Source organism: Cibotium barometz, chromosome 15, assembly GCF_041138505.1.
Source record: "Cibotium barometz isolate CiBa-2024 chromosome 15, ASM4113850v1, whole genome shotgun sequence".
In the NCBI taxonomy this organism is placed as follows: domain Eukaryota; kingdom Viridiplantae; phylum Streptophyta; class Polypodiopsida; order Cyatheales; family Cibotiaceae; genus Cibotium; species Cibotium barometz.
This window is the reverse complement of record NC_141060.1, coordinates 21,366,535-21,390,815: the sequence shown is the minus strand read 5'-3', so window position 1 is coordinate 21,390,815 and position 24,281 is coordinate 21,366,535. Positions and strand designations below refer to the sequence as shown.

At 40.9% G+C, this 24,281-nt stretch overlaps 3 protein-coding genes across 6 annotated transcripts; all 3 read left to right on the top strand.

The window, feature by feature from the left end:
* Positions 1-2,361: 2,361 nt before the first annotated feature.
* Positions 2,362-4,935, top strand: LOC147631054 (uncharacterized). 2 transcript variants are annotated; one of them, XR_015267460.1, is made up of 5 exons: positions 2,362-2,868; positions 2,945-3,034; positions 3,115-3,259; positions 3,343-4,334; positions 4,427-4,935. XR_015267460.1 is itself a non-coding variant. In XM_086809036.1 (4 exons), the coding sequence occupies exons 1-4, from the start codon at positions 2,521-2,523 to the stop codon at positions 3,510-3,512; spliced, it is 753 nt and encodes a 250-aa protein (XP_086665162.1). In that variant the 5' UTR covers positions 2,362-2,520; the 3' UTR covers positions 3,513-4,935. The 2 variants fall into 2 exon arrangements, 1 of the variants encoding a protein (XP_086665162.1); XM_086809036.1 differs by having other exon boundaries at positions 3,343-4,935.
* A 6,302-nt stretch (positions 4,936-11,237) lies between these two features.
* On the top strand, positions 11,238-13,815 carry LOC147631053 (uncharacterized). Of its 2 annotated transcripts, XR_015267459.1 has the most exons (5): positions 11,238-11,744; positions 11,821-11,910; positions 11,991-12,135; positions 12,219-13,210; positions 13,303-13,815. XR_015267459.1 is itself a non-coding variant. In XM_086809035.1 (4 exons), exons 1-4 carry the CDS (start codon positions 11,397-11,399, stop codon positions 12,386-12,388), a joined length of 753 nt encoding a protein of 250 aa, XP_086665161.1. In that variant the 5' UTR covers positions 11,238-11,396; the 3' UTR covers positions 12,389-13,815. The 2 variants fall into 2 exon arrangements, 1 of the variants encoding a protein (XP_086665161.1); XM_086809035.1 differs by having other exon boundaries at positions 12,219-13,815.
* A 6,296-nt stretch (positions 13,816-20,111) lies between these two features.
* Positions 20,112-22,689, top strand: LOC147631052 (uncharacterized). Of its 2 annotated transcripts, XR_015267458.1 has the most exons (5): positions 20,112-20,618; positions 20,695-20,784; positions 20,865-21,009; positions 21,093-22,084; positions 22,177-22,689. XR_015267458.1 is itself a non-coding variant. In XM_086809034.1 (4 exons), the coding sequence occupies exons 1-4, from the start codon at positions 20,271-20,273 to the stop codon at positions 21,260-21,262; spliced, it is 753 nt and encodes a 250-aa protein (XP_086665160.1). In that variant the 5' UTR covers positions 20,112-20,270; the 3' UTR covers positions 21,263-22,689. The 2 variants fall into 2 exon arrangements, 1 of the variants encoding a protein (XP_086665160.1); XM_086809034.1 differs by having other exon boundaries at positions 21,093-22,689.
* The last annotated feature ends 1,592 nt before the right edge of the window (positions 22,690-24,281 follow it).

The window sequence follows — 24,281 nt, the reverse complement described above, 5'->3', positions numbered from 1 at the left end:
CACGATTGAGTTATGGCATACTTATCTTGTGAGCTCACTCACTTATCGTGTTCACATTATGGACCACATGTACATAGTACTTTAGTACTTATGTTGTATTTCCCTTATCGTTTTTGTAGAACCCTTTTGTTGTGAAGAAGAAGAAGAATAATTTTCGGCCTCTCATGTTGTGTGTTCTCTTCTAGGGTTCGTGTGAGTGTATGTGCTTATTACAAGAGCTCAAGCTATCTTCGTCCCTGCATCTTTTCAAGTTGTTCAAGAAGCATCTCATTCCCTTGAATTCATCTATAAATTTACCTACAACTACCCATAATAGACATGGTGTGGGTAGCAGCATGTCATCAAGTGGTGGGGTGAGTGCAAGGTAATGCTCTTGCCTCCATCTTCATCCCCTCCTCTTGGGGTATTCTTACTTGGTTTGGTCCACTGATCATAAAGAAAACTTGAGTTAGAGAAGCTCATGGGGTGAGGGGAAGCTCCGATGCCATGTTAAAATCCATGGTACCTTCACTAATGCATGTGGACTAAGCTAATCACATGCTAATGATGAGTGATTACACTAAGCTAAGGTTGATGGTGTCAATTGCACCCATGATGATGTGTATGTGCAATAGACTCAAATCAACTAGGTTCCAAGATAGATTATCTTGGACTTATAGAGAGACTTGAGATATGTGCAACGGCTTGTACTTTCATTGCTTCAAAATGACTCCTTTTATATGGGTAGAGTACAACTTTGCTTGTTCCACGTATGTGGGATAATCCAATTTTTTGGGTGGTTTCATGCTCACCTACTCACTCCCTGCCTCTACATGTGCTCTATGGCACCACACTTCTCAACATAGTCATCATGTGACAAGTGAATTTGGAGGAACTAAAGGTATGCTTGATGGAATCAGTGCCTTTTTACATATTCACGTGGAGATTCGTACCACCACTAGTTTCTTCTTATCCCTTAATTGCCACTCTCATCTCATTCTTGTGATCTTCTTTTGTTTGAAGGATAAGCTAGTGTTGCCAACATTAAAATTGTATCTCCTTTGCATCTCCAATGTTAAATGCTCTTAATGGCTCGAATATTGTCTTGCCTAACATGGTCCAAATCTTCATGGTGTTCAACCCTCATGCTACTATCATTTATCGAAGTAAATGAGAGGTCTTGATATCCATAGTATGGCTCTTTTCTTTTAAATTTCCTTTTACAGTAGTTGGTTGCAACATGCCAAAAAAATAAAGAACATGTAGCTGTTCTTGGTTAGTCTGATTCGTGCATGCATGTGTGTGTGTGAGAGAGAGAGAGAATTTGTGTAGACAAATGTTTGGTGTGTGTAGATAAATGTGCTAGGTTTTGATGGAAAGTTCAATATGATTTACAATAGATAAGCTTGATGCATATATAGGTAAATATTAGGGGTGTTGACTAAACTTCATTATTATTTACTACATCATATATATCAAATATATGATATAATCTATTAATGTGGTGAAAACTTAAAACAGATGGTAAGGTGGAGTTTTTTAAAGAAAAACGTATACGAGACCTTACTTTACTTTGATCGTGATGGTTATTGAGCTGCTTTGCATTTACTATGTAGCACGCTAATGTGTGCACTGAGAAGTTTGGGCCACGAGTCAACAGGCTATGTAGTGTGTGAAGGATAAGTTGGTGTTGTTCGTCAACATGAAAACTGTATCTCCTAACATGGCCCAAATCTTCATGGTGTTCAACCCTCCTGCTACTATCATCGATCAAAGTAAATGAAAGGTCTCTATAACCGTAGTATGGTTCGTCGCTTTTAAAATTCCTGTTACATTAGTTGGTTGCGACATGGCAAAAAAATAAAGCATGTGGTGTAGGTTTCCTTGGTTAGTTTGGTTTTTGTGTGTGTGTGTGTGTGTGTGTGTGAGAGAGAGAGAGAGAGAGAGAGAGAGTGAGTGAGTGAAGAAAGAGAGAGAGATTATGTGTGTAGATAAATGTTGGGTGTTTTGATCGAAACATCAATATGATTTACCATTGGTAGATATTAGGTGTGTTGACTGAACTTCATTATTACTATATCACACCTATCAAATAGGTGATGTAATCTATTAAGATGGTGAAAACTTAAAAGACATGGGAAGGTGGCGTCTTGAGGCAATTTTTTAAAAAGTATACGAGTAACGAGACCTTAGCGTGAGCTGCTTGGTGTAGCACGCTAATGTGTGAACTGACAAGTCAACCCGCTATGGAGTGCGTTATAGTATATCACGACGTAAGCGGCTACCGCAGAGAATCCCTACCAGCCTTGTGCGAATATGCGCGTGTCAATGATAGAAGACGCCAAAGGACCCGCGCAATCATTCTGCTGCTCGCATGGGAATTAGCGCATGGCAATTAGCAGATGTGGGTGAGCTACATAAGAGATCGCCTCGGAATCGCACCTCAGTGATCCAGGCGGTACCTCTTATCGGTTTCCCACGCACCTATAGCCATTGTTGCGTTTCCAGTAGTGACCTCGTTGCATCAGCGATTCGCTTATAATGCACAACACAATGATGGGGCATGCAGCAAATACACGCACTATGCTGCGGCTTGTTCTAACGCTCACGCTCTGCCTCATGATGGGCGCCCCTATTTCCCATGGCCAAGACTACCTGGAGCTGTCTGTCACCACGCCTCTCGACGATGGCTATCCCGAGGGCACATCCTGGATCACCCTAATGGGGATGAACAGCGTGTCGGCGCTGGAACAGGGTTCTCCCGGTTACTTCTGGGGGGCGGTTCCGGCGAGCGCCGTGGAAGCCGCTTGCAAGATGATCGAGAGTGGCGTGCAGACAATCCCGGCCACAGTGACAGCTTACGGCGCCACCAACGCTTGGAATTTGCAAGTATGTGGAATTTTCTCATCGTGGCTTCATTGTAGTTATTCGTAAGAATATTCAGAACGTGCCTTAATTATTCCAGGTTATAGCGGTTGGTGGCTGTGACGCATCCTACAATTCCCCAGTGGGTGTGGAGATGGTCTTCAGCGACGACACGGGACGCATCAGCGCTGTATGTTAATTTACGTTTCTGCTACAGCTTCGTATAACTTTACGTCGATGCTTATACGAATTAAATCTGCATGCCTGTAGCTCGTCTGCGATGATAACGCTCCCTCAATCGGCTGCGCCATGTACAACACAGGCGACGACGTAATGAAGCTGTACACGCAGGGCTCCAACTACTACAGTGACTACGGAGGCCGTCGCCGGCTCCTAGACAACTGTGCGGCCTCAGGTCTGCATGCTTGCTTAAGATAACCCTTAGATAGGCCATTGATCTTCTCGCCTTATAACTGCATTACACAATGGTTTGTGCAGGTGCTGTGAAGGGAGTCATTGGGAGCGTTCTTTCCTCAGCCCCTTGCTTGAGCACGGGTATCTTGGCACCCTTCTGTGCTATAGGAGTCATAGGTGTATATGCTGAAATCGGTGCTGCCGCTCAATGCGCCGCAGAAGCGGCCTCCAACTGCTTCAAAGGTACTAGCTAACCCTTGCACTGGGCACACTTTCACCTCAAGTGCTCTAAAGATAGCCCAATATTCAATGTTCTGATTCGGCAACCTCCACAACGGTTCCCAACAGGAAATGCCTATGTGATCACACCCACAGGTGAGAAAAAATTGATGTCCGAGATCGCCATTGGAGACAAGGTATCAGCTCTCCCTCTCTCGCTCAATCAATCACACACACTCTCTCTCTCTCTCTCTCTTCTCTCTCTCTCTCTCTCACACACACACACATCCACACCCACACAATGACAGAGAACGCTATTACGTTATCTCAGGTTGGCGTTTGGAATAGAAAATTGGAGTTTAGCGATGTATATGCCATGGGTCACGCTGATGCAAATGCTTCATCAATCTTCGTCCAAATAAGGCTTCAATCGAGTGAACCTCCGTATGAATCGAGGATGCTTGAGCTTAGCCCACTACACTTTGCTATCACTAGCAGTGCTTCAGGTACACTATATCCTAGGCATCCTCATTGAAAATGTTGAAGGGCTTCTACTCTCTGTTGTGAACTTTATGAAATCCATGCTACAAGCTGACATGCCCCTCTTAAACTTTAAATAATAATACGAATATCTTTCCATATTAAAGAACAGTAGGAAATAGTAAGGAGACATTAAATGTCATACTTTTAAGAGGGGGAACTAATCATACCTTCTTTGAAAATTTGACTCCAAGGAGCTTCAAAAGATCACTTAGGAGGCAATATCCTCTACAAGTATGCAAAAGATGTCTTGATCAATGATCGAATGTGGGTTTGGAATGAGTGGAGTGGTCGCTTCTCTCTTTACACTGTCACAGGTGCACTATGCTTTCTAATATTAAAAAAATTGTCCCCATATAAAGTCATAGACCAATATTGACATGGTGCATGGTCTCAACAACTTTCACAGGCCTTGGCATGGTGATTGAGAGAGGTCTCTTTAATCCCTTCACTCTCAAAGGCACAATCGTGGTAGATGATGTGGTGGCCTCTGTGCATAGTGATTGGTTCCTTGATGAGGTGTTCAGCATGACCAAACTTACAAATCTACTACCTTGGGTTTATCAAGTATGAGAGCCTTTTTTCCCCACACGTTGATTTTTGTCTAAATGATTCTCATGTTGTGTAGAATTTTCTATTGCATGTCCATTTCAAGAAGCCTAACCATGTATTTGTGTGTAGCAATGTTTGGCACCTGCCAGGATGATGTACTTTATTCTTGGAAGGAAACTCTATAGAAAAGGCTATAATCTTATGGATGCGTTCGTTGAAATCCCACAATTTGGCACAAACTATGGAATGGAAGTCATGTTGACTATGTTCACCTCCACCATACTCTTCCTTTATTCTGTCCGACTCCAATTTCATAAAAGATGTTAGAAAACAAGATTGGTGGATGTTGGTGTCAATCTAATAGGAATTTACATGGGGATTACATGGCCATTGGCCATTGTATGATTATGATTTTTTTTTGACTTGTTGATCAATCACATAACTTCAATAAAGATACGATTTGCCATTTTGAAGTATGCACATCTAGTGCCTAGTGATGGTATTTATAAGCTATTTGAAAGCACCTCTTTACTTCCAAATAGTTTGAAAATAGAAGTAATTAAGAGCTCTATGCGGTGAGGTGATGTGTCCCACGTGGTGCAAGCCTACCGTTGTGGCTCAAGGCATGTCTCTCTCAATGATAATGCATATATCAGTATGCTACTCACTAATTGTTTTTTAAAGCATTATTAAATGTAGTAGTTAAAAAATAATATAAACAAACTTACATATCTGAAAAACAAACTTAATAAATAAACAGGCACATGGTTTCATTATTAATTGACGCATTAAATTAACATGGAAACTTCTGTTCATATAAGGACCTATTGCCAATGAGCAATAAATAGTCAAGAACATGTAGGAGCCTATTGCCCAACGAGCAATAAATAGTCATGACCATGGAAGGGCCTATTGCCAATGAGCAATATATAGTCATGACCAATTTTCTGTTGTATCATGTCTCTACGTTTTTTAAAAGGGTTGCGATTATGGAAACCACATGTAAATGTTTTTTTAAATATGACATACTAAGTAATAAAACATTGTATGGAAAATAGATACCTTCCAGCATTGGAATGTCACTTAAGAGATACCTGCCACCTTTGGAATGTCACCTAAGAGGTGATTGTGCGTGTGTTGATCCAGATAAGAGAGAGGCATAAGAAGAGATAATGAGACTTTCTTAAAGTCTTATACGGTTCTTCTCTCTCTCTCTCTCTCTCTATCTCTCTCTCTCTCTCTCTTAGGTGTGCATGAACAAGAGCGCGTGCACACATACACACATGATTTTGTGTGAGCTCCTCAATTTTAAGTTTTTTTCCAAGAATTGAAGCATCTCCTCTGTAGCATCAAATTTACGTGTTTCTTGTCACCTTTACTCTCGTGTATAGACTCATCCTAAGGTTTTCTACATTCTCCTAGAAGGGCTTGCCAAATAATGGAGAGAAAATGGAGAAACAAAGTTTTCAATGGAGCCACTACTTTGAGATTATGGGGTTAAGGCTCGGATAAGGTTGACTAGAGATGCTAAAAATCTTAATTATACCTAACGAAGCCTCTATTTTTTGCTAATGCTGAATTTTGAGAATGAAGTACTAACCTAGGTCTGATAACAAGATGAAAAAATGCATGATTTGAGGTGGCTAGGGAGTGTGTGAGGGTTGCAAGAGAGAGCTAAGGTGGATAAAAGATGAAGGAAGGCAACATTAGAGCATGATATCAACTCCAATATAAGTGATTCAGATATGAGTTATGGCTAATCAACACATCATGTTTTTTGCATTATGAGAATGATCTTGTTACATCAATTTGTTGCTCTAATAGAGCTCTCCTTTACATGTTCTATGCACACTTGTGCCATTCATGTGTTCATAAATGTTCACATGCCTTGTGCACCCTTACACCTTCCATGCGCCTACTTTTTGACCATTGACCACCATCCATTCACATGCCCTAATAACCTTATATTGCATCCAAACCAATTTCATAGCATTCTTATAAGAACATTGTAACTAACTCATCAAACATAAGAATATTGGGGTTCTTAATCATAAGCCAAAGTGTGGATGCAAAACATTAGAATGAATATGGTAAAGGTGTGAGATTAGTAGACACTCATGAACTTTTTCGATCAATACGCCTCATCAATACATGCAAGTTTCTCCCTAAAATCTTTAATCCTTATGATAATTTCATCCATTAAAGCTTCCTCATTAATGTGCGTGAACTCCAATTGCTTACAGAAGTATGCCAGTGGTTCCTCATTATATACCTAGTAAAACGCAACAAGCACATATCCCGAGCTTGCTTGGTAGTTTTACATGCGCGATAATGAGGAATAATTCTCCACTTATACACGAGTGAGTATAAGAAATAATCTCCTCTTCATAGAGAGTGACATGAATGCATGTGCATGTGCGTACCTCCTATCCCACTTAGCTTATTCCACTATGGAAGGTGTGGGGGAAGATTCCATAGTTACACTTGAACTAGTATCGCTATCCAAAGTCCTCATATTATCATGTGCTGGTAAGATAGAGCATGCCTTAATGCTAATGATGACATGCCAAATCCCTTTGGAAACCAATACATGATGCATCATATATGACCACAACAGATAGTAGTCTCATCAAGCTTTTTCTCAACGCACGTCTTTGCCTATCATTTCACACTACAAATAACTAATCTCTCTGATACAAAGTAAATATCCTAACTACTTTTTATAGATACCGTACCCACATGGGGGATTTTTTTCGGTGCATTTTCTATAGAGCGCCTTTTGGAAATCCGGTGAGCATTTTCTAGCCGAGAACGTTTTAGGAATCAAGTGAGTGGATTCCAAAAAGATACCCTCCCCCCTCCATGAAGAGAGAGAGGGGCGAAGACAATTGGAGAGAGTAACATGAGATAATTATTTGAGAGGGAGAGAGAGGGAAATAGTGAGCCAGAGGGAGTGAAAACATAAAAACATAACATCACATCCTCTACATCGAGGTTATTGATTCAAACTAAAAAAAAAACCAAGTTCATTCACATAAAACTTCCAAATATATAAATGTGAAAACCATCATATTTACTACTATGGGCCTTGCTTGTCCTTTGGGGTGTAGGCACAAAGTAAGTGAATGGTGTTCGTACCCTTCCGCACTTCCTCTAGCAAGACACGCTCAAACAATTCATCAATAAAACCATAGGTTCACCATATCGCAATTGAGTCCACCACTTTGGCCTTGACATGAGAAATAGCATCATCATTACTAGGAAGTGGAAAGGACGTGAGACCTTTCCATGCTTGTGCACCATCTATGGTCTTCTTCTTGACCTCCACATTGGTGGCCTCCCTCTGGATACATGAAATTCAACAACTTGAATGCTAATATTTGATGAGGCCATTAAAAAAAACAAAGGAGGGTTTAGGGTGGTGTAATAACAAGGCTTGCTAGCAATGGTGTTTAACAAAGTGCTTTGGTTCTTACCTCTATATTTATAGCAGCGGGAGAGGTGCACTCTACTTTTACAACAAACAAAATAATTTTTATTTTGTCATTTTTAATGTTAATAATAAAGGCAACTTTCCTCTAATTTCTACACCACAATAATAAAGGCATCTTTTGAACTTTTTTGGAAAAGAGCTGGTATGCATTGAAGCAACTTCACTCTCTCTCTTCTCTCTTCTTCTCGTCGTTCCTCTGTCTATATCACCACACATAGGAGATCTATGAGTGGATTTATGTTTTCCTTTGGGAGTGGTGTTGTGACATGGAGCAACAAGAAGTAGGGAATAATTTCCTTGTCGAGCACAGAGGCAGATTATAGGGATGCTGCAATGATAGCATGTGAGATAGTTTGCTTGCGTAAGCTACTTGGTGATTCAGGGTTGCACGTTGATAGTAGATAGGTTATCATCTATTGTGACAACCTTAGCAGTATACAGTTGGTGAGGAACCCAATTTTTCATGTGCGGACCAAACACATAGAGCTCCACTATCACTTTACGAGAGAGAGGGTTTTTTTAGGAGACATTGATCTCATGTATGTCAACGCACAAAGGAGCAGGTAGCTGACATTTTCACGAAATCCCTAAGAATAGAGAAGCTTCTTAGATTTCAGACTATGCTTGGAGTCCTAGAGATGGAGTTGATCGTGAGAGGGGGAGTGTTGAGACGTCAAGATCAACACGAGCTGACACTTATGATATGCCTGGGTGACCATTTTTGCCACTTACATCACTAGCGTGTTTGGTAGGATTCTGACACGATAGAGTTTTGCCAGTGATTCTATAGTTGGGACTACACTAGCCACTGGTCCACGATTGAGTTATGGCATACTTATCTTGTGAGCTCACTCACTTATCGTGTTCACATTATGGACCACATGTACATAGTACTTTAGTACTTATGTTGTATTTCCCTTATCGTTTTTGTAGAACCCTTTTGTTGTGAAGAAGAAGAAGAATAATTTTCGGCCTCTCATGTTGTGTGTTCTCTTCTAGGGTTCGTGTGAGTGTATGTGCTTATTACAAGAGCTCAAGCTATCTTCGTCCCTGCATCTTTTCAAGTTGTTCAAGAAGCATCTCATTCCCTTGAATTCATCTATAAATTTACCTACAACTACCCATAATAGACATGGTGTGGGTAGCAGCATGTCATCAAGTGGTGGGGTGAGTGCAAGGTAATGCTCTTGCCTCCATCTTCATCCCCTCCTCTTGGGGTATTCTTACTTGGTTTGGTCCACTGATCATAAAGAAAACTTGAGTTAGAGAAGCTCATGGGGTGAGGGGAAGCTCCGATGCCATGTTAAAATCCATGGTACCTTCACTAATGCATGTGGACTAAGCTAATCACATGCTAATGATGAGTGATTACACTAAGCTAAGGTTGATGGTGTCAATTGCACCCATGATGATGTGTATGTGCAATAGACTCAAATCAACTAGGTTCCAAGATAGATTATCTTGGACTTATAGAGAGACTTGAGATATGTGCAACGGCTTGTACTTTCATTGCTTCAAAATGACTCCTTTTATATGGGTAGAGTACAACTTTGCTTGTTCCACGTATGTGGGATAATCCAATTTTTTGGGTGGTTTCATGCTCACCTACTCACTCCCTGCCTCTACATGTGCTCTATGGCACCACACTTCTCAACATAGTCATCATGTGACAAGTGAATTTGGAGGAACTAAAGGTATGCTTGATGGAATCAGTGCCTTTTTACATATTCACGTGGAGATTCGTACCACCACTAGTTTCTTCTTATCCCTTAATTGCCACTCTCATCTCATTCTTGTGATCTTCTTTTGTTTGAAGGATAAGCTAGTGTTGCCAACATTAAAATTGTATCTCCTTTGCATCTCCAATGTTAAATGCTCTTAATGGCTCGAATATTGTCTTGCCTAACATGGTCCAAATCTTCATGGTGTTCAACCCTCATGCTACTATCATTTATCGAAGTAAATGAGAGGTCTTGATATCCATAGTATGGCTCTTTTCTTTTAAATTTCCTTTTACAGTAGTTGGTTGCAACATGCCAAAAAAATAAAGAACATGTAGCTGTTCTTGGTTAGTCTGATTCGTGCATGCATGTGTGTGTGTGAGAGAGAGAGAGAATTTGTGTAGACAAATGTTTGGTGTGTGTAGATAAATGTGCTAGGTTTTGATGGAAAGTTCAATATGATTTACAATAGATAAGCTTGATGCATATATAGGTAAATATTAGGGGTGTTGACTAAACTTCATTATTATTTACTACATCATATATATCAAATATATGATATAATCTATTAATGTGGTGAAAACTTAAAACAGATGGTAAGGTGGAGTTTTTTAAAGAAAAACGTATACGAGACCTTACTTTACTTTGATCGTGATGGTTATTGAGCTGCTTTGCATTTACTATGTAGCACGCTAATGTGTGCACTGAGAAGTTTGGGCCACGAGTCAACAGGCTATGTAGTGTGTGAAGGATAAGTTGGTGTTGTTCGTCAACATGAAAACTGTATCTCCTAACATGGCCCAAATCTTCATGGTGTTCAACCCTCCTGCTACTATCATCGATCAAAGTAAATGAAAGGTCTCTATAACCGTAGTATGGTTCGTCGCTTTTAAAATTCCTGTTACATTAGTTGGTTGCGACATGGCAAAAAAATAAAGCATGTGGTGTAGGTTTCCTTGGTTAGTTTGGTTTTTGTGTGTGTGTGTGTGTGTGTGTGTGAGAGAGAGAGAGAGAGAGAGAGAGAGTGAGTGAGTGAAGAAAGAGAGAGAGATTATGTGTGTAGATAAATGTTGGGTGTTTTGATCGAAACATCAATATGATTTACCATTGGTAGATATTAGGTGTGTTGACTGAACTTCATTATTACTATATCACACCTATCAAATAGGTGATGTAATCTATTAAGATGGTGAAAACTTAAAAGACATGGGAAGGTGGCGTCTTGAGGCAATTTTTTAAAAAGTATACGAGTAACGAGACCTTAGCGTGAGCTGCTTGGTGTAGCACGCTAATGTGTGAACTGACAAGTCAACCCGCTATGGAGTGCGTTATAGTATATCACGACGTAAGCGGCTACCGCAGAGAATCCCTACCAGCCTTGTGCGAATATGCGCGTGTCAATGATAGAAGACGCCAAAGGACCCGCGCAATCATTCTGCTGCTCGCATGGGAATTAGCGCATGGCAATTAGCAGATGTGGGTGAGCTACATAAGAGATCGCCTCGGAATCGCACCTCAGTGATCCAGGCGGTACCTCTTATCGGTTTCCCACGCACCTATAGCCATTGTTGCGTTTCCAGTAGTGACCTCGTTGCATCAGCGATTCGCTTATAATGCACAACACAATGATGGGGCATGCAGCAAATACACGCACTATGCTGCGGCTTGTTCTAACGCTCACGCTCTGCCTCATGATGGGCGCCCCTATTTCCCATGGCCAAGACTACCTGGAGCTGTCTGTCACCACGCCTCTCGACGATGGCTATCCCGAGGGCACATCCTGGATCACCCTAATGGGGATGAACAGCGTGTCGGCGCTGGAACAGGGTTCTCCCGGTTACTTCTGGGGGGCGGTTCCGGCGAGCGCCGTGGAAGCCGCTTGCAAGATGATCGAGAGTGGCGTGCAGACAATCCCGGCCACAGTGACAGCTTACGGCGCCACCAACGCTTGGAATTTGCAAGTATGTGGAATTTTCTCATCGTGGCTTCATTGTAGTTATTCGTAAGAATATTCAGAACGTGCCTTAATTATTCCAGGTTATAGCGGTTGGTGGCTGTGACGCATCCTACAATTCCCCAGTGGGTGTGGAGATGGTCTTCAGCGACGACACGGGACGCATCAGCGCTGTATGTTAATTTACGTTTCTGCTACAGCTTCGTATAACTTTACGTCGATGCTTATACGAATTAAATCTGCATGCCTGTAGCTCGTCTGCGATGATAACGCTCCCTCAATCGGCTGCGCCATGTACAACACAGGCGACGACGTAATGAAGCTGTACACGCAGGGCTCCAACTACTACAGTGACTACGGAGGCCGTCGCCGGCTCCTAGACAACTGTGCGGCCTCAGGTCTGCATGCTTGCTTAAGATAACCCTTAGATAGGCCATTGATCTTCTCGCCTTATAACTGCATTACACAATGGTTTGTGCAGGTGCTGTGAAGGGAGTCATTGGGAGCGTTCTTTCCTCAGCCCCTTGCTTGAGCACGGGTATCTTGGCACCCTTCTGTGCTATAGGAGTCATAGGTGTATATGCTGAAATCGGTGCTGCCGCTCAATGCGCCGCAGAAGCGGCCTCCAACTGCTTCAAAGGTACTAGCTAACCCTTGCACTGGGCACACTTTCACCTCAAGTGCTCTAAAGATAGCCCAATATTCAATGTTCTGATTCGGCAACCTCCACAACGGTTCCCAACAGGAAATGCCTATGTGATCACACCCACAGGTGAGAAAAAATTGATGTCCGAGATCGCCATTGGAGACAAGGTATCAGCTCTCCCTCTCTCGCTCAATCAATCACACACACTCTCTCTCTCTCTCTCTCTTCTCTCTCTCTCTCTCTCACACACACACACATCCACACCCACACAATGACAGAGAACGCTATTACGTTATCTCAGGTTGGCGTTTGGAATAGAAAATTGGAGTTTAGCGATGTATATGCCATGGGTCACGCTGATGCAAATGCTTCATCAATCTTCGTCCAAATAAGGCTTCAATCGAGTGAACCTCCGTATGAATCGAGGATGCTTGAGCTTAGCCCACTACACTTTGCTATCACTAGCAGTGCTTCAGGTACACTATATCCTAGGCATCCTCATTGAAAATGTTGAAGGGCTTCTACTCTCTGTTGTGAACTTTATGAAATCCATGCTACAAGCTGACATGCCCCTCTTAAACTTTAAATAATAATACGAATATCTTTCCATATTAAAGAACAGTAGGAAATAGTAAGGAGACATTAAATGTCATACTTTTAAGAGGGGGAACTAATCATACCTTCTTTGAAAATTTGACTCCAAGGAGCTTCAAAAGATCACTTAGGAGGCAATATCCTCTACAAGTATGCAAAAGATGTCTTGATCAATGATCGAATGTGGGTTTGGAATGAGTGGAGTGGTCGCTTCTCTCTTTACACTGTCACAGGTGCACTATGCTTTCTAATATTAAAAAAATTGTCCCCATATAAAGTCATAGACCAATATTGACATGGTGCATGGTCTCAACAACTTTCACAGGCCTTGGCATGGTGATTGAGAGAGGTCTCTTTAATCCCTTCACTCTCAAAGGCACAATCGTGGTAGATGATGTGGTGGCCTCTGTGCATAGTGATTGGTTCCTTGATGAGGTGTTCAGCATGACCAAACTTACAAATCTACTACCTTGGGTTTATCAAGTATGAGAGCCTTTTTTCCCCACACGTTGATTTTTGTCTAAATGATTCTCATGTTGTGTAGAATTTTCTATTGCATGTCCATTTCAAGAAGCCTAACCATGTATTTGTGTGTAGCAATGTTTGGCACCTGCCAGGATGATGTACTTTATTCTTGGAAGGAAACTCTATAGAAAAGGCTATAATCTTATGGATGCGTTCGTTGAAATCCCACAATTTGGCACAAACTATGGAATGGAAGTCATGTTGACTATGTTCACCTCCACCATACTCTTCCTTTATTCTGTCCGACTCCAATTTCATAAAAGATGTTAGAAAACAAGATTGGTGGATGTTGGTGTCAATCTAATAGGAATTTACATGGGGATTACATGGCCATTGGCCATTGTATGATTATGATTTTTTTTTGACTTGTTGATCAATCACATAACTTCAATAAAGATACGATTTGCCATTTTGAAGTATGCACATCTAGTGCCTAGTGATGGTATTTATAAGCTATTTGAAAGCACCTCTTTACTTCCAAATAGTTTGAAAATAGAAGTAATTAAGAGCTCTATGCGGTGAGGTGATGTGTCCCACGTGGTGCAAGCCTACCGTTGTGGCTCAAGGCATGTCTCTCTCAATGATAATGCATATATCAGTATGCTACTCACTAATTGTTTTTTAAAGCATTATTAAATGTAGTAGTTAAAAAATAATATAAACAAACTTACATATCTGAAAAACAAACTTAATAAATAAACAGGCACATGGTTTCATTATTAATTGACGCATTAAATTAACATGGAAACTTCTGTTCATATAAGGACCTATTGCCAATGAGCAATAAATAGTCAAGAACATGTAGGAGCCTATTGCCCAACGAGCAATAAATAGTCATGACCATGGAAGGGCCTATTGCCAATGAGCAATATATAGTCATGACCAATTTTCTGTTGTATCATGTCTCTACGTTTTTTAAAAGGGTTGCGATTATGGAAACCACATGTAAATGTTTTTTTAAATATGACATACTAAGTAATAAAACATTGTATGGAAAATAGATACCTTCCAGCATTGGAATGTCACTTAAGAGATACCTGCCACCTTTGGAATGTCACCTAAGAGGTGATTGTGCGTGTGTTGATCCAGATAAGAGAGAGGCATAAGAAGAGATAATGAGACTTTCTTAAAGTCTTATACGGTTCTTCTCTCTCTCTCTCTCTCTATCTCTCTCTCTCTCTCTCTTAGGTGTGCATGAACAAGAGCGCGTGCACACATACACACATGATTTTGTGTGAGCTCCTCAATTTTAAGTTTTTTTCCAAGAATTGAAGCATCTCCTCTGTAGCATCAAATTTACGTGTTTCTTGTCACCTTTACTCTCGTGTATAGACTCATCCTAAGGTTTTCTACATTCTCCTAGAAGGGCTTGCCAAATAATGGAGAGAAAATGGAGAAATAAAGTTTTCAATGGAGCCACTACTTTGAGATTATGGGGTTAAGGCTCGGATAAGGTTGACTAGAGATGCTAAAAATCTTAATTATACCTAACGAAGCCTCTATTTTTTGCTAATGCTGAATTTTGAGAATGAAGTACTAACCTAGGTCTGATAACAAGATGAAAAAATGCATGATTTGAGGTGGCTAGGGAGTGTGTGAGGGTTGCAAGAGAGAGCTAAGGTGGATAAAAGATGAAGGAAGGCAACATTAGAGCATGATATCAACTCCAATATAAGTGATTCAGATATGAGTTATGGCTAATCAACACATCATGTTTTTTGCATTATGAGAATGATCTTGTTACATCAATTTGTTGCTCTAATAGAGCTCTCCTTTACATGTTCTATGCACACTTGTGCCATTCATGTGTTCATAAATGTTCACATGCCTTGTGCACCCTTACACCTTCCATGCGCCTACTTTTTGACCATTGACCACCATCCATTCACATGCCCTAATAACCTTATATTGCATCCAAACCAATTTCATAGCATTCTTATAAGAACATTGTAACTAACTCATCAAACATAAGAATATTGGGGTTCTTAATCATAAGCCAAAGTGTGGATGCAAAACATTAGAATGAATATGGTAAAGGTGTGAGATTAGTAGACACTCATGAACTTTTTCGATCAATACGCCTCATCAATACATGCAAGTTTCTCCCTAAAATCTTTAATCCTTATGATAATTTCATCCATTAAAGCTTCCTCATTAATGTGCGTGAACTCCAATTGCTTACAGAAGTATGCCAGTGGTTCCTCATTATATACCTAGTAAAACGCAACAAGCACATATCCCGAGCTTGCTTGGTAGTTTTACATGCGCGATAATGAGGAATAATTCTCCACTTATACACGAGTGAGTATAAGAAATAATCTCCTCTTCATAGAGAGTGACATGAATGCATGTGCATGTGCGTACCTCCTATCCCACTTAGCTTATTCCACTATGGAAGGTGTGGGGGAAGATTCCATAGTTACACTTGAACTAGTATCGCTATCCAAAGTCCTCATATTATCATGTGCTGGTAAGATAGAGCATGCCTTAATGCTAATGATGACATGCCAAATCCCTTTGGAAACCAATACATGATGCATCATATATGACCACAACAGATAGTAGTCTCATCAAGCTTTTTCTCAACGCACGTCTTTGCCTATCATTTCACACTACAAATAACTAATCTCTCTGATACAAAGTAAATATCCTAACTACTTTTTATAGATACCGTACCCACATGGGGGATTTTTTTCGGTGCATTTTCTATAGAGCGCCTTTTGGAAATCCGGTGAGCATTTTCTAGCCGAGAACGTTTTAGGAATCAAGTGAGTGGATTCCAAAAAGATACCCTCCCCCCTCCATGAAGAGAGAGAGGGGCGAAGACAATTGGAGAGAGTAACATGAGATAATTATTTGAGAGGGAGAGAGAGGGAAATAGTGAGCCAGAGGGAGTGAAAACATAAAAACATAACATCACATCCTCTACATCGAGGTTATTGATTCAAACTAAAAAAAAAACCAAGTTCATTCACATAAAACTTCCAAATATATAAATGTGAAAACCATCATATTTACTACTATGGGCCTTGCTTGTCCTTTGGGGTGTAGGCACAAAGTAAGTGAATGGTGTTCGTACCCTTCCGCACTTCCTCTAGCAAGACACGCTCAAACAATTCATCAATAAAACCATAGGTTCACCATATCGCAATTGAGTCCACCACTTTGGCCTTGACATGAGAAATAGCATCATCATTACTAGGAAGTGGAAAGGACGTGAGACCTTTCCATGCTTGTGCACCATCTATGGTCTTCTTCTTGACCTCCACATTGGTGGCCTCCCTCTGGATACATGAAATTCAACAACTTGAATGCTAATATTTGATGAGGCCATTAAAAAAAACAAAGGAGGGTTTAGGGTGGTGTAATAACAAGGCTTGCTAGCAATGGTGTTTAACAAAGTGCTTTGGTTCTTACCTCTATATTTATAGCAGCGGGAGAGGTGCACTCTACTTTTACAACAAACAAAATAATTTTTATTTTGTCATTTTTAATGTTAATAATAAAGGCAACTTTCCTCTAATTTCTACACCACAATAATAAAGGCATCTTTTGAACTTTTTTGGAAAAGAGCTGGTATGCATTGAAGCAACTTCACTCTCTCTCTTCTCTCTTCTTCTCGTCGTTCCTCTGTCTATATCACCACACATAGGAGATCTATGAGTGGATTTATGTTTTCCTTTGGGAGTGGTGTTGTGACATGGAGCAACAAGAAGTAGGGAATAATTTCCTTGTCGAGCACAGAGGCAGATTATAGGGATGCTGCAATGATAGCATGTGAGATAGTTTGCTTGCGTAAGCTACTTGGTGATTCAGGGTTGCACGTTGATAGTAGATAGGTTATCATCTATTGTGACAACCTTAGCAGTATACAGTTGGTGAGGAACCCAATTTTTCATGTGCGGACCAAACACATAGAGCTCCACTATCACTTTACGAGAGAGAGGGTTTTTTTAGGAGACATTGATCTCATGTATGTCAACGCACAAAGGAGCAGGTAGCTGACATTTTCACGAAATCCCTAAGAATAGAGAAGCTTCTTAGATTTCAGACTATGCTTGGAGTCCTAGAGATGGAGTTGATCGTGAGAGGGGGAGTGTTGAGACGTCAAGATCAACACGAGCTGACACTTATGATATGCCTGGGTGACCATTTTTGCCACTTACATCACTAGCGTGTTTGGTAGGATTCTGACACGATAGAGTTTTGCCAGTGATTCTATAGTTGGGACTACACTAGCCACTGGTCCACGATTGAGTTATGGCATACTTATCTTGTGAGCTCACTCACTTATCGTGTTCACATTATGGACCACATGTACATAGTACTTTAGTACTTATGTTGTATTTCCCTTATCGTTTTTGTAGAACCCTTTTGTTGTGAAGAAGAAGAAGAATAATTTTCGGCCTCTCATGTTGTGTGTTCTCTTCTAGGGTTCGTGTGAGTGTATGTGCTTATTACAAGAGCTCAAGCTATCTTCGTCCCTGCATCTTTTCAAGTTGTTCAAGAAGCATCTCATTCCCTTGAATTCATCTATAAATTTACCTACAACTACCCATAATAGACATGGTGTGGGTAGCAGCATGTCATCAAGTGGTGGGGTGAGTGCAAGGTAATGCTCTTGCCTCCATCTTCATCCCCTCCTCTTGGGGTATTCTTACTTGGTTTGGTCCACTGATCATAAAGAAAACTTGAGTTAGAGAAGCTCATGGGGTGAGGGGAAGCTCCGATGCCATGTTAAAATCCATGGTACCTTCACTAATGCATGTGGACTAAGCTAATCACATGCTAATGATGAGTGATTACACTAAGCTAAGGTTGATGGTGTCAATTGCACCCATGATGATGTGTATGTGCAATAGACTCAAATCAACTAGGTTCCAAGATAGATTATCTTGGACTTATAGAGAGACTTGAGATATGTGCAACGGCTTGTACTTTCATTGCTTCAAAATGACTCCTTTTATATGGGTAGAGTACAACTTTGCTTGTTCCACGTATGTGGGATAATCCAATTTTTTGGGTGGTTTCATGCTCACCTACTCACTCCCTGCCTCTACATGTGCTCTATGGCACCACACTTCTCAACATAGTCATCATGTGACAAGTGAATTTGGAGGAACTAAAGGTATGCTTGATGGAATCAGTGCCTTTTTACATATTCACGTGGAGATTCGTACCACCACTAGTTTCTTCTTATCCCTTAATTGCCACTCTCATCTCATTCTTGTGATCTTCTTTTGTTTGAAGGATAAGCTAGTGTTGCCAACATTAAAATTGTATCTCCTTTGCATCTCCAATGTTAAATGCTCTTAATGGCTCGAATATTGTCTTGCCTAACATGGTCCAAATCTTCATGGTGTTCAACCCTCATGCTACTATCATTTATCGAAGTAAATGAGAGGTCTTGATATCCATAGTATGGCTCTTTTCTTTTAAATTTCCTTTTACAGTAGTTGGTTGCAACATGCCAAAAAAATAAAGAACATGTAGCTGTTCTTGGTTAGTCTGATTCGTGCATGCATGTGTGTGTGTGAGAGAGAGAGAGAATTTGTGTAGACAAATGTTTGGTGTGTGTAGATAAATGTGCTAGGTTTTGATGGAAAGTTCAATATGATTTACAATAGATAAGCTTGATGCATATATAGGTAAATATTAGGGGTGTTGACTAAACTTCATTATTATTTACTACATCATATATATCAAATATATGATATAATCTATTAATGTGGTGAAAACTTAAAACAGATGGTAAGGTGGAGTTTTTTAAAGAAAAACGTATACGAGACCTTACTTTACTTTGATCGTGATGGTTATTGAGCTGCTTTGCATTTACTATGTAGCACGCTAATGTGTGCACTGAGAAGTTTGGGCCACGAGTCAACAGGCTATGTAGTGTGTGAAGGATAAGTTGGTGTTGTTCGTCAACATGAAAACTGTATCTCCTAACATGGCCCAAATCTTCATGGTGTTCAACCCTCCTGCTACTATCATCGATCAAAGTAAATGAAAGGTCTCTATAACCGTAGTATGGTTCGTCGCTTTTAAAATTCCTGTTACATTAGTTGGTTGCGACATGGCAAAAAAATAAAGCATGTGGTGTAGGTTTCCTTGGTTAGTTTGGTTTTTGTGTGTGTGTGTGTGTGTGTGTGAGAGAGAGAGAGAGAGAGAGAGAGAGAGTGAGTGAGTGAAGAAAGAGAGAGAGATTATGTGTGTAGATAAATGTTGGGTGTTTTGATCGAAACATCAATATGATTTACCATTGGTAGATATTAGGTGTGTTGACTGAACTTCATTATTACTATATCACACCTATCAAATAGGTGATGTAATCTATTAAGATGGTGAAAACTTAAAAGACATGGGAAGGTGGCGTCTTGAGGCAATTTTTTAAAAAGTATACGAGTAACGAGACCTTAGCGTGAGCTGCTTGGTGTAGCACGCTAATGTGTGAACTGACAAGTCAACCCGCTATGGAGTGCGTTATAGTATATCACGACGTAAGCGGCTACCGCAGAGAATCCCTACCAGCCTTGTGCGAATATGCGCGTGTCAATGATAGAAGACGCCAAAGGACCCGCGCAATCATTCTGCTGCTCGCATGGGAATTAGCGCATGGCAATTAGCAGATGTGGGTGAGCTACATAAGAGATCGCCTCGGAATCGCACCTCAGTGATCCAGGCGGTACCTCTTATCGGTTTCCCACGCACCTATAGCCATTGTTGCGTTTCCAGTAGTGACCTCGTTGCATCAGCGATTCGCTTATAATGCACAACACAATGATGGGGCATGCAGCAAATACACGCACTATGCTGCGGCTTGTTCTAACGCTCACGCTCTGCCTCATGATGGGCGCCCCTATTTCCCATGGCCAAGACTACCTGGAGCTGTCTGTCACCACGCCTCTCGACGATGGCTATCCCGAGGGCACATCCTGGATCACCCTAATGGGGATGAACAGCGTGTCGGCGCTGGAACAGGGTTCTCCCGGTTACTTCTGGGGGGCGGTTCCGGCGAGCGCCGTGGAAGCCGCTTGCAAGATGATCGAGAGTGGCGTGCAGACAATCCCGGCCACAGTGACAGCTTACGGCGCCACCAACGCTTGGAATTTGCAAGTATGTGGAATTTTCTCATCGTGGCTTCATTGTAGTTATTCGTAAGAATATTCAGAACGTGCCTTAATTATTCCAGGTTATAGCGGTTGGTGGCTGTGACGCATCCTACAATTCCCCAGTGGGTGTGGAGATGGTCTTCAGCGACGACACGGGACGCATCAGCGCTGTATGTTAATTTACGTTTCTGCTACAGCTTCGTATAACTTTACGTCGATGCTTATACGAATTAAATCTGCATGCCTGTAGCTCGTCTGCGATGATAACGCTCCCTCAATCGGCTGCGCCATGTACAACACAGGCGACGACGTAATGAAGCTGTACACGCAGGGCTCCAACTACTACAGTGACTACGGAGGCCGTCGCCGGCTCCTAGACAACTGTGCGGCCTCAGGTCTGCATGCTTGCTTAAGATAACCCTTAGATAGGCCATTGATCTTCTCGCCTTATAACTGCATTACACAATGGTTTGTGCAGGTGCTGTGAAGGGAGTCATTGGGAGCGTTCTTTCCTCAGCCCCTTGCTTGAGCACGGGTATCTTGGCACCCTTCTGTGCTATAGGAGTCATAGGTGTATATGCTGAAATCGGTGCTGCCGCTCAATGCGCCGCAGAAGCGGCCTCCAACTGCTTCAAAGGTACTAGCTAACCCTTGCACTGGGCACACTTTCACCTCAAGTGCTCTAAAGATAGCCCAATATTCAATGTTCTGATTCGGCAACCTCCACAACGGTTCCCAACAGGAAATGCCTATGTGATCACACCCACAGGTGAGAAAAAATTGATGTCCGAGATCGCCATTGGAGACAAGGTATCAGCTCTCCCTCTCTCGCTCAATCAATCACACACACTCTCTCTCTCTCTCTCTCTTCTCTCTCTCTCTCTCTCACACACACACACATCCACACCCACACAATGACAGAGAACGCTATTACGTTATCTCAGGTTGGCGTTTGGAATAGAAAATTGGAGTTTAGCGATGTATATGCCATGGGTCACGCTGATGCAAATGCTTCATCAATCTTCGTCCAAATAAGGCTTCAATCGAGTGAACCTCCGTATGAATCGAGGATGCTTGAGCTTAGCCCACTACACTTTGCTATCACTAGCAGTGCTTCAGGTACACTATATCCTAGGCATCCTCATTGAAAATGTTGAAGGGCTTCTACTCTCTGTTGTGAACTTTATGAAATCCATGCTACAAGCTGACATGCCCCTCTTAAACTTTAAATAATAATACGAATATCTTTCCATATTAAAGAACAGTAGGAAATAGTAAGGAGACATTAAATGTCATACTTTTAAGAGGGGGAACTAATCATACCTTCTTTGAAAATTTGACTCCAAGGAGCTTCAAAAGATCACTTAGGAGGCAATATCCTCTACAAGTATGCAAAAGATGTCTTGATCAATGATCGAATGTGGGTTTGGAATGAGTGGAGTGGTCGCTTCTCTCTTTACACTGTCACAGGTGCACTATGCTTTCTAATATTAAAAAAATTGTCCCCATATAAAGTCATAGACCAATATTGACATGGTGCATGGTCTCAACAACTTTCACAGGCCTTGGCATGGTGATTGAGAGAGGTCTCTTTAATCCCTTCACTCTCAAAGGCACAATCGTGGTAGATGATGTGGTGGCCTCTGTGCATAGTGATTGGTTCCTTGATGAGGTGTTCAGCATGACCAAACTTACAAATCTACTACCTTGGGTTTATCAAGTATGAGAGCCTTTTTTCCCCACACGTTGATTTTTGTCTAAATGATTCTCATGTTGTGTAGAATTTTCTATTGCATGTCCATTTCAAGAAGCCTAACCATGTATTTGTGTGTAGCAATGTTTGGCACCTGCCAGGATGATGTACTTTATTCTTGGAAGGAAACTCTATAGAAAAGGCTATAATCTTATGGATGCGTTCGTTGAAATCCCACAATTTGGCACAAACTATGGAATGGAAGTCATGTTGACTATGTTCACCTCCACCATACTCTTCCTTTATTCTGTCCGACTCCAATTTCATAAAAGATGTTAGAAAACAAGATTGGTGGATGTTGGTGTCAATCTAATAGGAATTTACATGGGGATTACATGGCCATTGGCCATTGTATGATTATGATTTTTTTTTGACTTGTTGATCAATCACATAACTTCAATAAAGATACGATTTGCCATTTTGAAGTATGCACATCTAGTGCCTAGTGATGGTATTTATAAGCTATTTGAAAGCACCTCTTTACTTCCAAATAGTTTGAAAATAGAAGTAATTAAGAGCTCTATGCGGTGAGGTGATGTGTCCCACGTGGTGCAAGCCTACCGTTGTGGCTCAAGGCATGTCTCTCTCAATGATAATGCATATATCAGTATGCTACTCACTAATTGTTTTTTAAAGCATTATTAAATGTAGTAGTTAAAAAATAATATAAACAAACTTACATATCTGAAAAACAAACTTAATAAATAAACAGGCACATGGTTTCATTATTAATTGACGCATTAAATTAACATGGAAACTTCTGTTCATATAAGGACCTATTGCCAATGAGCAATAAATAGTCAAGAACATGTAGGAGCCTATTGCCCAACGAGCAATAAATAGTCATGACCATGGAAGGGCCTATTGCCAATGAGCAATATATAGTCATGACCAATTTTCTGTTGTATCATGTCTCTACGTTTTTTAAAAGGGTTGCGATTATGGAAACCACATGTAAATGTTTTTTTAAATATGACATACTAAGTAATAAAACATTGTATGGAAAATAGATACCTTCCAGCATTGGAATGTCACTTAAGAGATACCTGCCACCTTTGGAATGTCACCTAAGAGGTGATTGTGCGTGTGTTGATCCAGATAAGAGAGAGGCATAAGAAGAGATAATGAGACTTTCTTAAAGTCTTATACGGTTCTTCTCTCTCTCTCTCTCTCTCTATCTCTCTCTCTCTCTCTCTTAGGTGTGCATGAACAAGAGCGCGTGCACACATACACACATGATTTTGTGTGAGCTCCTCAATTTTAAGTTTTTTTCCAAGAATTGAAGCATCTCCTCTGTAGCATCAAATTTACGTGTTTCTTGTCACCTTTACTCTCGTGTATAGACTCATCCTAAGGTTTTCTACATTCTCCTAGAAGGGCTTGCCAAATAATGGAGAGAAAATGGAGAAACAAAGTTTTCAATGGAGCCACTACTTTGAGATTATGGGGTTAAGGCTCGGATAAGGTTGACTAGAGATGCTAAAAATCTTAATTATACCTAACGAAGCCTCTATTTTTTGCTAATGCTGAATTTTGAGAATGAAGTACTAACCTAGGTCTGATAACAAGATGAAAAAATGCATGATTTGAGGTGGCTAGGGAGTGTGTGAGGGTTGCAAGAGAGAGCTAAGGTGGATAAAAGATGAAGGAAGGCAACATTAGAGCATGATATCAACTCCAATATAAGTGATTCAGATATGAGTTATGGCTAATCAACACATCATGTTTTTTGCATTATGAGAATGATCTTGTTACATCAATTTGTTGCTCTAATAGAGCTCTCCTTTACATGTTCTATGCACACTTGTGCCATTCATGTGTTCATAAATGTTCACATGCCTTGTGCACCCTTACACCTTCCATGCGCCTACTTTTTGACCATTGACCACCATCCATTCACATGCCCTAATAACC